At 44.9% G+C, this 12,500-nt stretch overlaps 1 protein-coding gene across 1 annotated transcript in view; it reads left to right on the top strand.

Moving 5' to 3' along the window:
• Window positions 1-11,001: 11,001 nt before the first annotated feature.
• Window positions 11,002-12,500, top strand: part of LOC311247706 (myoD family inhibitor-like) — a gene marked incomplete at its 5' end in the record, with an annotated part of 6,886 nt that continues 5,387 nt past the window's right edge. The window contains one exon of the mRNA XM_084338715.1: window positions 11,002-11,032. Within this exon, the coding sequence (XP_084194841.1) occupies window positions 11,002-11,032 (31 nt within the window). The remainder of the gene's footprint in view (window positions 11,033-12,500) is intronic.

The following is a 12,500-nucleotide window of genomic DNA, read 5'->3' as shown; positions in this document are numbered from 1 at the left end:
TCAGGGTAATCTAAGATTAGCCGCAGAGCTAACGCTAGTTAGCGTGAGCTAACGCTAGTTAGCGTGAGCTAACGCTAGCTAATCAAGCTCAGTAGCTCACAGAGAGATAAACAGCTGACAGCGGATAGTACAGGACAATACAAATACAATAAAAAGGCGGGTGGGGGCTGTTGTGTAAACCTTGTACTCTTTAGTTCACATATAATAAGAGACAGAGTATTTGCTTGCTCCACCAGTGCACCACTCCACAACAACACACACCAACTCTCGTCACAACGCTTTACGGTATTTTCACAGCACTGTCGCAACATTACCGTAAAACGTGAACACCGTTGTGACCCACTCGCTCCACTAGACTGGTCTCGCCCTCTGCTGGCGCGTGTGTGCACTACACTCCCGTGTGTGCACTACACTCAAAACTATGTTTCACTGTAATAGAAGCTGAAGCGCATCTGTGATTTTGACGGTGACGGACGGTATTGATTTTCAATACCGTCGGTATTTCTAAATACCCCGGTATATCGTAATACCGTCATACCGCCCAAGCCTACTAACTAGAAGACCTAAATGTTAGTTGGGTCAGGGCCAGCCCTACTAACTACTACCTAACTAGAAGACCTAAATGTTAGTTGGGTCAGGGCCAGCCCTACTAACTACTACCTAACTAGAAGACCTAAATGTTAGTTGGGTCAGGGCCAGCACTACTAACTACTACCTAACTAGAAGACCTAAATGTTAGTTGGGTCAGGGCCAGCCCTACTAACTACTACCTAACTAGAAGACCTAAATGTTAGTTGGGTCAGGGCCAGCACTACTAACTACTACCTAACTAGAAGACCTAAATGTTAGTTGGGTCAGGGCCAGCCCTACTAACTACTACCTAACTAGAAGACCTAAATGTTAGTTGGGTCAGGGCCAGCCCTACTAACTACTACCTAACTAGAAGACCTAAATGTTAGTTGGGTTAGGGCCAGCCCTACTAACTACTACCTAACTAGAAGACCTAAATGTTAGTTGGGTCAGGGCCAGCCCTACTAACTACTACCTAACTAGAAGACCTAAATGTTAGTTGGGTCAGGGCCAGCCCTACTAACTACTACCTAACTAGAAGACCTAAATGTTAGTTGGGTCAGGGCCAGCACTACTAACTACTACCTAACTAGAAGACCTAAATGTTAGTTGGGTCAGGGCCAGCCCTACTAACTACTACCTAACTAGAAGACCTAAATGTTAGTTGGGTCAGGGCCAGCCCTACTAACTACTACCTAACTAGAAGACCTAAATGTTAGTTGGGTTAGGGCCAGCCCTACTAACTACTACCTAACTAGAAGACCTAAATGTTAGTTGGGTCAGGGCCAGCCCTACTAACTACTACCTAACTAGAAGACCTAAATGTTAGTTGGGTCAGGGCCAGCCCTACTAACTACTACCTAACTAGAAGACCTAAATATTAGTTGGGTCAGGGCCAGCACTACTAACTACTACCTAACTAGAATACCTAAATGTTAGTTGGGGGACGACAGTGGTTCAGGAGATAGAGCGCTCGTCTGGTAACCGTAAGGTTCCCGGTTCGATTCCCTCTCCTCCTGGGCAGTGTGTCAAAGTGTCTTTGAGCAAGACACTTAACCCCTAATTGCTCCCAATGAGCAAGTCAGCACCTCGCATGGTCGCCTCCGCCGTCAGTGTGTGAAATATGTGAGTGAATGGGTGAATGTGACGAACAAGAATTGTAAAGCGCTTTGACTAAAAGCTGTTATATAAATGCAGCCATTTACCATTTTAGTTGGCTTTACAACGAGAAGAAATATCTTGAAACAAATGTCTAGATGTCTAGGTGTCTATGTGTCTAGGTGTCTATGTGTCTAGGTGTCTATGTGTCTATGTGTCTATGTGTCTATGTGTCTAGATGTCTATGTGTCTATGTGTCTATGTGTCTAGGTGTCTGTGTGTCTAGATGTCTATGTGTCTATGTGTCTATGTGTCTAGGTGTCTATGTGTCTATGTGTCTATGTGTCTATGTGTCTATGTGTCTATGTGTCTATGTGTCTATGTGTCTATGTGTCTAGATGTCTATGTGTCTATGTGTCTATGTGTCTATGTGTCTATGTGTCTATGTGTCTATGTGTCTATGTGTCTATGTGTCTATGTGTCTATGTGTCTAGGTGTCTATGTGTCTATGTGTCTGTGTGTCTATGTGTCTATGTGTCTATGTGTCTATGTGTCTATGTGTCTATGTGTCTATGTGTCTAGATGTCTATGTGTCTATGTGTCTATGTGTCTATGTGTCTATGTGTCTATGTGTCTATGTGTCTATGTGTCTATGTGTCTATGTGTCTATGTGTCTGTGTGTCTATGTGTCTATGTGTCTATGTGTCTATGTGTCTATGTGTCTATGTGTCTATGTGTCTAGATGTCTGTCTATGTGTCTATGTGTCTATGTGTCTAGATGTCTATGTGAGGTGTCTGCTATATTCTTAATTTTTCCAGCTCATTTCAGCCTCAAGTTGCTCTCAGTATGATCTCCAGCTCCTGGCAGCCTCAGCAGTGCTGTAAACGCCTGTTTTACCAAGAGTACTGCCTTTTTGTTGGGAAGCCTGGGTTACAAAGAGCAGCTTAATTGGGCTCCTCACATTCATCTTTCAAAACACCAGATGCGTCCGCTTAAAACAACCAAAATATCACCCAGCTTACTCTAACACAACCACGCTTGATTATGCTTCTTGGAATTACTTCGGTGATTTTCCCGAATCGTAATGCGTCGTGTAAACGATCAAAAACGTGAATATAAACTACAGCTGAACATTTTAATCAGAGAAACTAATGCAGCGTCTGCATCCCAAATGACTTCAAAGTCATTAGGCATGATTAGATGGTAAATAGATAATTGTTAGCTCAGGCTGACACGTCTGACAGGGAGAAAGCCCAGAGCTATCAAAACAACCTAGAGAGGCAAGATCAACAATTGTATATCTACTAAAGTCCCGATTCCTGACACCCTGCAGACGACCGCGAGCCTCCCGGCCCGCCCCTGGTGTAAACACTGCCCCCAATATCTCTTATGGAAAAATCATCAAAGATACACGTCTACATAACCTGCTTACGTAAAGCTACCCTGGTGAAGCGGAACAGTGTCTCTGGCCTCTGGGCTTCTGTGTGTCTGTGGGCGTGTGTGTGTGTGAGTGTGTGTGTGTGTGTGGTGGTAGGACTTTTTCGCATATCAGAGGGCGTAAACAGGACTAGAAGGGATGGCACATGCACACACACACACATGCACACACACACACATGCGCACGCGAAGACGCGCACACACACACACACACACACACACACACACACACACACACACACACACACACACACACACACACACACACACACACACACACACATACATACATACACACACACACATATATCATCTGAATGATTTATACTGACAACACAGTTTCATACAGTCATGTTCAAGAATATAACATGGTAAGAAGACCACAGTGCAATAGATGTGAAAGCTAATTGGGTTTACACAAAGTGCATTACTTGTGACCCGCCACTAGGGGCAGAGTGGCTAACTGTGAGTGAATAACGAACTGAAATAATGAGTGAGTTAGTGACATTGCCGGCCATAGGGGTTCTTTGCTAATAAAAAATTATATTTTCTCCCACAATGTGCAACTGCCAATGATACATGTACACACTATCTCCACACATACTGTCTCCATGTACACACTATCTCCATCCATTTCCACACATACTGTCTCCATGTACACACTATCTCCCACCTGTTCGCCCTAACCTTCAACCTTCCCCAACCTTAACCCCCCCCTCCGCCAACCTGTTTTGACCTTTGTTACTGTGGCCTTATGTTTTCTGTGTATCGTGCTGTTTTCCCTGTTTCCCTGTGGTCTTATGTTCCTTCTGTTTCTTTGTTTTCTCTGTTTTCCCACCTAATGTCAGCGACTTCGGGTTCCTGAGAAGTGCTTTATAAATACAATGAATTATTATTATTATTATTATTATTATTATTATTATTATTATTATTATTATTATTATTATTATTATTATTATTATTATTATTATTATTATTATTATTATTATTATTATTATTATTATCTCCATACATACTATCTCCATGTACACACTATCTCCATCCATCTCCATACACACTGTCTCCATGTACACACTATCTCCATCCATCTCCATACACACTGTCTCCATGTACACACTATCTCCATCCATCTCCATACACACTGTCTCCATCCATCTCCACGCACGCTGAGCACCGTGTGTGTTTGTCTGTTGCATGTGGAAGCCATTTCCGAGGCAGCGTCCTCCATGTTGTATCCATTAGCTTCAATCAGCCTGATCCAGATATGAAAGCCACCAGGAATGAGAGGCACTGACCACGAAACACTGCCCAGTGTCTTGCTGGGGGGACATGTGAGGATTAAAGGCTATTTACACACTGCCCAGTGTCTTGCTGGGGGGACATGTGAGGATTAAAGGCTATTTACACACTGCCCAGTGTCTTGCTGGGGGGACATGTGAGGATTAAAGGCTATTTACACACTGCCCAGTGTCTTGCTGGGGGGACATGTGAGGATTAAAGGCTATTTACACACTGCCCAGTGTCTTGCTGGGGGGACATGTGAGGATTAAAGGCTATTTACACACTGCCCAGTGTCTTGCTGGGGGGACATGTGAGGATTAAAGGCTATTTACACACTGCCCAGTGTCTTGCTGGGGGGACATGTGAGGATTAAAGGCTATTTACACACTGCCCAGTGTCTTGCTGGGGGGACATCAAACAAGAGGTGGACGCGGGCAAATACTGCAGCATGGTCATGCTGGACCTACAAAAGGCCTTCGACACTGTCAATCACACCATTCTGATTGACAAGCTAAAAGCAATTGGTTTTGATAGTCTATCAGTGAGCTGGATGCAATCCTACCTGGAGGGGAGAGAACAGATGGTGGAGGTAAACGGTACCCTACCCCCCCCCCCCCCCCCTCACAGTTCAAGTTTCTTTAATAGTTGTCATACAGAAGTACAGAATACTTTTATACAAAATGCTTCTTACTGTTATGCTCCAGAGACTGTGCTAGACAAGATAAGTATGAAATAAAATAGTATAGCATGTAAAAATAGAAGTAAAAATAGAAGTCACAGTGTTCAGTATAGACATATGTACAATGTTCGATGCAGAATAGAAGTAACTGAGTTACCATACAATATACAATATACTATGCAATGTACTAATATACAATACTATATAGTGCAAAGCAGAAATGGGATGAGGTACAATTTAAATACAATTTACAGTAAGGTGTACGGGTTGTAGTGCAAATCCTTTACCAATAAATATAAAGTGTGTTTAGGTGTTCTAAAGTGTGGAGAGTGGGTGCTGCAGGGTGTTGTTTGTTTAAAGTGAGTGTGTGCGTGTGGATGTGTGTGCTGTGTGCATTTGATGGTTGTTGCATAGTGTTTATTGTTCGTTGAGCAGCCTGATGGCCTGGGGATAGAAGCTTCTTAGTCTTTCTGTGCTCGCCATGAGACTCCGGTATCGCTTGCCTGACCGCAGCAGTTCAAAGAGGCAGTTGTTTGGGTGGCTGGAGTCCTTGATGATTCTCTTAGCCTTACCCCTGCACAGCTTGTTGTAAATGTTCTGGAGGGTGGGAAGCCTCCCTCCAATTGTGCGTTCGGCTGAACGTGTCACTCTCTGTAGTCTGCTTCGGTCTTGTGCAGTGCTATTCCCAAACCAGGAGGTGATATTGCCAGTCAGGATGCTCTCTATTGTACATGAGTAGAAGTTCTTAAGGATCTTCTGACTGACTTGGAACTTCCTTAGGCGCCTGAGGAAGTAGAGGCGTTGTCGTGCCTTCTTCACAACACTGTCAATGTGTGTGGTCCATGTCAAGTCCTCGGATATGTGGGCTCCGAGGTACTTAAAACTGTTCACTCTCTCAACCGGTGCCCCGTCGATGCTGAGGGGGCTGTAGTCCCTGACCCCTGTCCTCCTAAAGTCCACAATCATCTCCTTTGTTTTGCTGACATTCAGGGAGAGGCTGTTCTCCTGGCACCATCCCGCCAGGACCTTGACCTCTTCCAGGTAGGCCCTCTCGTCGTTTGCAGAGATCAGGCCCACCACTACTGTGTCGTCAGCAAATTTGATGATTGTGTTGTTATTCCGCTGAGCCACACAGTCATGTGTGTACAGGGAGTAGAGGAGGGGACTCAGAACACAGCCCTGGGGGGCCCCTATGTTGAGGGTGATGGATGAGGAGGTGCAGTTGCCTGCTCTCACCACCTGGGGTCTGCCCGTCAGGAAGTCCAAGACCCACTGGCAGAGGTCATAGTTCAAGCCCAGGTCGCTGAGCTTGGCTATGAGTTTGGAGGGGACTATGGTATTAAATGCTGAGCTGTAGTCGATGAATAGCATTCTCACATAGTTCCCCTTCCTCTTGTCCAGGTGTGATGCTGCTGTGTGCAGCACATGGGCTATGGCGTCCTCCGTGGACCTGTTGGGGCGGTATGCAAATTGCAGGGGGCCCAGGTTGATGGGGAGGGAGGAGCAGATGTAGCCCTTTACTAGCTTCTCAAAGCACTTCATGGCTATGGAGGTGAGAGCTACAGGGCGGTAGTCGTTGAGGCAAGCAGGCTTGGATTTTTTAGGTACAGGGATGATAGTGGACTTCTTCAGACAGGTGGGGATGACAGCCTGTTCTAGGGACAGGTGAAATATGTCAGTGAATACCGGGGCCAGTTGGTCGGCACAGACTTTTAGGATGCGGCCGGGGATGCCGTTCGGTCCTGCTGCCTTCCTGATATTCACTTTTTTTTTTTTACTTTTTCTCCCATTTTCTATATTTTTCTCCCATCCCAATTTCGTATCATCCAATTCAACCCTCCCCTGTCACGAACGCTGTTTCTTGCCTCCCACAAGCCGGCTGTAATGTGGACTAAGTCATACATAGCACAAGTCCCCTCCGGTACTTGAGGTAACAGCAGTCGCATCTTTTCACCTGCGCAGCTCGATCTCTCAGTGGCGAGGAGTAACGCGTGGGAGGCTCACGCTGCCCCCGACACTTCCTGATTCTACTGCGCAGGCGCACCAACCGACCTGTAGGAGTCACTGTCCACAACGCCCGATCCCCACCCATCAATTTCCCACCCCCTAATACGGCCAATGTGTATTAGTATGAACGACCAGCTAAACTGAAAGCAATGTGGAGCGCTGGGCTCGAACAGGCAAGCCCAGCGTCTCCGTCATTCGTGGCGAGCGCCTTGCCCACTACGCCACGTAGCCGCCCCTGATATTCACTTTTTTAAAGGTCCACCTCACCCCATGCTCTGTTACCCTGAACACTGAGTCTCCATCAGCAGACCCCCTCCCCCCCCCCCCCCCCCCATTGCCGTGGCTTGTAGGCTGGTGTTGTTATTCCCAGCCTCAAACCTTGCATAGAAGGTATGTGCTGTGGTGTTCCACAAGGAAGCATACTAGGACCGCTACTGTTCCCAATTTATGCAAATGACATGTCGTCAGCTTGTGACTGCAACTTGTTCCTGTTTGCGGACGACTCAGCCCTGCTGGTCTCTGACAAGAACAAGTTACAGGTTGAAAAAACCCTCAGCTCGGAACTAGGCAAAATCTGCATATGGCTCGCTGATAACAAACTGTCATTACACATGGGCAAAACAGAGTCCATTCTCTTCGGTTCAAATAACAAACTCAGCAAGACCGACGGCTTCTCAGTTACAGTGGGTGACAATATTGTCACAAGGAAAGAAGAAATTCTTGTACCGGATCTCCTCACTGGTAAACAAGAATACCCTGAAGACTCTGGCAGGAGCACTCATTCAAGGGTACTACGACTATGCTTGCACCTCATGGTACCAAAGCACCTCAAAGGCGCTAAAAACAAATTTTCAAACATCTCAAAACTAACTGGTCAGACTACTGCTTGACCTTACTCCTAGAACCCACCTCACCCCTGCCCACTTTTACAACCTAGGATGGCTTAGAGTAGACGACAGAGTACAGCAACTTGCAATGGGCCTGGTCTACAAGATACACTACACGACCAAGGTACCCATGTACATGTCAAAATACTTCCCAAAGGTCAGTGAATACCACGATCACAACACCAGAGGGAGCTCCACAAATCATGTTAAACCCAGATTCGGCTCAAACAAGGGACTAAACACGTTTCGCAATTATGCCACATCAATGTGGAACGCCCTACCCAAAGCTGTAAAGGAATGTGAATCACTACCCACTTTCAAAACCACTCTCAAAGAACACCTACGGGAGACTGCAATTCGAAACTGGCCCCTGTAAATGTCCTAACCCAACCCCCTCCAATGTACAGTAAATGACCAAGTATGGTTTTGTCAATATTCCAATGTACAGTTTTGCTTGTACAGTTGTACAGTGTCCCCCACCCACCCCACCCACCCCTCCTACCCAACCCCCCCCCCCCCCCCCCAACCCCACCCACCCAACCACATCCAATGTACAGTCCCCCCCCACCCACCCAACACCACCCCACATACCCAACCTCCTCCAATGTACAGTTTCTACGTCAAATGTATATACTCTCTTTTCTGGACTCTTTTTGTATCACAAACAGTACTGTATTTGCAAATCTGGTATGTCATAAATGTATAGATGTAGCAGTACTGTCTATCTGTATGTTGTGTATGTCATATATGTTATGATGAATTGAAAATGGGGGACCCTGACGAAAGTCTTTCTCTGGTCTGCACTCCCTTAACAATTACATGTATTGAGCTGTACTGTACTGTACTGTACCCATTCTGCAATCTGTTAATAAAGTTTTCAATCAATCAATCAATCAATCAAACATGTGAGGATTAAAGGCTATTTAAACACTGCCCAGCGCCTTGCTGGGGGGACATGTGAGGATTAAAGGCTATTTAAACACTGCCCAGCATCTTGCTGGGGGGACATGTGAGGATTAAAGGCTATTAAAACACTGCCCAGTGTCTTGCTGGGGGGATATGTGCGGATTAAAGGCTATTTAAACACTGCTCAGCGCCTTGCTGAGGGGATATGTGAGGATTAAAGGCTATTTAAACAGTGCCCAGTGTCTTGCTGGGGGATATGTGAGGAGTAAAGGCTATTTAAACACTGCCCAGCGCCTTGGTGGAAGATATGTGAGGATTAAAGGCTATTTAAACACTGCCCAGCATCTTGCTGGGGGGGATATGAGGATTAAAGGCTATTTAAACACTGCCCAGCGTCTTGCTGGGGGGATATGAGGATGAAAGGCTATTTAAACACTGCCCAGCGTCTTGCTCAGGGGATATGAGGATTAAAGGCTATTAAAACACTGCCCAGCGTCTTGCTGGAAGATATGTGAGGATTAAAGGCTATTAAAACACTGCCCAGCGTCTTGCTGGAAGATATGTGAGGATTAAAGGCTATTAAAACACAGTTGAGTTGTTTACATATTTACGTGGCTATCTATTTCACCTATCGATCCACTTATCACTCTATCCTATTGTCAATCGATCCTTTCTGTATGTGGAACTGATATCAATTAGGCCCAAAGACTGATCTACACAGTTAATATAGATGTATTAATATGATATAGGAATTTAATACAACTATTGAATATCCTCCAGCTGTAGGCTGAGAGTTATTTGTGGCCAGGATCAACATTTAAGACACAGGGAACAGAGACTGAAGAGAGTCCAGATCATCCATTTAATACGGGTGTAATGATCTCAATACAGAATAAAAAAAGCTGAAAAGACAAATGTACTGTATTTTTATTTTTATTTTACTGAACTATTTTATTGCACTGTAGTACTGCATCATTTTACTGTCTATTCTATTTTATTAACAATTTTTACTGCACTTTCTTTATATTTTATAATTTGTATTACTGCCTATTTAAATACTGAATCAAACCGTAACCAGAGACGCCTATTTGGATGTTAGATCCTAATATGAAAAACTGTGATTGGCCTTACTTTGCTGCTATCTTTTTATGCTCGTTTTATATGTTTTGTATGTCATTTTAAAACTTTGATTTGTCTTACTTTGTTGCTATCTTTGTTATGCTTGTTTTATATGTTTTATGTGTCATTTTATGCCATAGAATCAAACCATAAACAAAGTGGCCTATTGGGATGCTAGATCCTAATGTGAAAAATGTTGATTTTATATGTCTGCACTTTGCCTGCCTTTTTTCTACTGTAAGGCAATTTGAGCTGCAATTCTTGTATGAAATGTGCTATACAAATAAAGTGATTATTATTACTGTACATTCAATACCGTGCATACAAATGTAAAACTGCATAATGATTATCCTTCTCTCGTTCCCTTCCCTATGTCTCAGTCTAACCGCTGGTATTAGATTGGATTCGATTAAATGTATGTGTCATTGCACAAGTACAAGTACTGAGTAATAGAAAGTAAGAGTAAATACGCTAAGCTAATATTATATACAGTGGTACAAGTATGAATACACTGTGGTTGATATAACCAAGCTAGCCAGTGTTTTTTTAGATAATATGAGTAGATATACAGATAGGATAACAGGGCTACTACAAGGAGAATTGCCGTAAAAAGTATTAAATAATAAAAAAAAGCCTTGTCAGATTGGTTGAACTTGTTATACATTACTGAAACAAATGGTAGCCTGATTCTCATGATAAATGGATGACAAACGGACATTTCCCATAAACCCCGCCGCTTCCTGTTTGGCCATTAGCTGCCACATGTTCATGACATGTTTTCACGAGGAGCCGGGAAGCTGTGCTGACGCTGAGCACCGCTGAGGTTATTCCTGTTGAAAGTTTTGGAAATAAATATAGGTTTTTGGAAAAGGCCTCCTTTCTGCTGGATCTGACCCGGACACACGATATCAACACAACACGGAGGGTGTGGATGATGGACGTGTCTCGTTGTTTATATAACTCACAGGGAAGGCGAGGCCTGTGTGGCTCCATCACCTTCCACTCTGGCGGGGGACATGGTGTCTCAGAAAGCAATGCGGACCACTGGTAAAGCTAACGTTAACTGTCTAACTACAGTAGCACCCAGCCACTCATCCATCCATCTAATCATCATCCATGCATCCATCTTTCCACCCACCCACTCACCCATCTACCCATCCATCCCACTCACCCACCCACTCATCCATCCATTCATCAACCCACCCACCCACTCATCCATCAAGTTTAAGTTCAAGTTTCAAGTTGTTAGTTTTATTCGTCACATAATAAGGTAGTGAATATGCTTGGTTCTGTGTGACCCTCCTGAGATTGTGCTTCATAAAACCGCAAAAGACCAAACGATATACAAAATGTACAATATACAAAACTAAAATGTACAAAAATGGTAAATTGCTCAAATGCAAAAATGCACACACAAAAATGCATCCACTCATTCATCCATCCATCCATCCATCCATCCATCCATCCATCCCAACAGACTCTTTGCTCCAGACGTCCAGCCCTCTGTGGGTTAACAGTGTGTAGGTCTTGTGCCTCTCTGTAAAACCCCCTAAACCACTATTGTTGGAGCTAAACACATCACGACCAAACCCCGGTGCCATCCAAACGGGCCCTGGACCAATCGTGAGCTGGCACCGCCGTCAAAACCACCGAAACCACCAAACCGCTGCGCCACACAGAGCCATTTCTGAGATCTGAGAGAGATGAGCCTCTAATTCAAATCAGACACGAGCAATCAAGAGCTGCTCAGCAGAGCTGGCTGTGTGTTTACACGCGTGGGTGAGTGTGTGTGTCTTGTTTGTGCATGCCTGTGTGTGTGTGTGTGTGTGTGTGTGTGTGTGTGCGTGCGTGCGTGCGTGTGTGTGTGTGTGTGTGTGTGTGTGTGTGTGTGTGTGCATGCCTGTGTGTGTGTGTATGTGTGTGCGTGTGTGTTTGTGTGTGTGTGTGTGTGTGTGTGTGTGTGTGTGTGTGTGTGTGTGTGTGTGTGTGTGTGTGTGTGTGTGTGTGTGTGTGTGTGTGTGTGTGTGTGTGTGTGTGTGTGTGTGTGTGTGTGTGTGTGTGTGTGTGCCTTGCTGCATGTACACGTGTCAGTGGCCCTGAAGGGGCAGTCTTGAGGAATTTCAGTGCCCCAGTAAACACAGCTTTAGCTTTGGCCAATAAAGAGGAAACATATGGATAACATAGACGCACAGAGACAATACCAACACACAGACGCACATACACACGCGCAGTCGCACACGCACACACACAGACACACACACACACACGTGCACACACACACACAAACACACACACACGTGCACACACACAAACACACACAAACACACACACTCACAAACGTTAAAGTTACGAGCGGCAAACTGTGTGATGTGAGGTACATCCTGTACCACCTTAAGAGGAAAAGAGTCCCCATCTCTCTCTCTCTCTCTCTCTCTCTCTCTCTCTCTCTCTCTCTCTCTCTCTCTCTCTCTCTCTCTCTCTCTCTCTATACCCCACCCATCTCTCTCCTCTACAC

The sequence above is a fragment of the Notolepis coatsorum genome (assembly GCF_963971535.1).
Source record: "Notolepis coatsorum genome assembly, contig: SCAFFOLD_537, whole genome shotgun sequence".
NCBI classification, from domain to species: domain Eukaryota; kingdom Metazoa; phylum Chordata; class Actinopteri; order Aulopiformes; family Paralepididae; genus Notolepis; species Notolepis coatsorum.
This window is presented reverse-complemented; position numbering and strand designations above follow the sequence as displayed.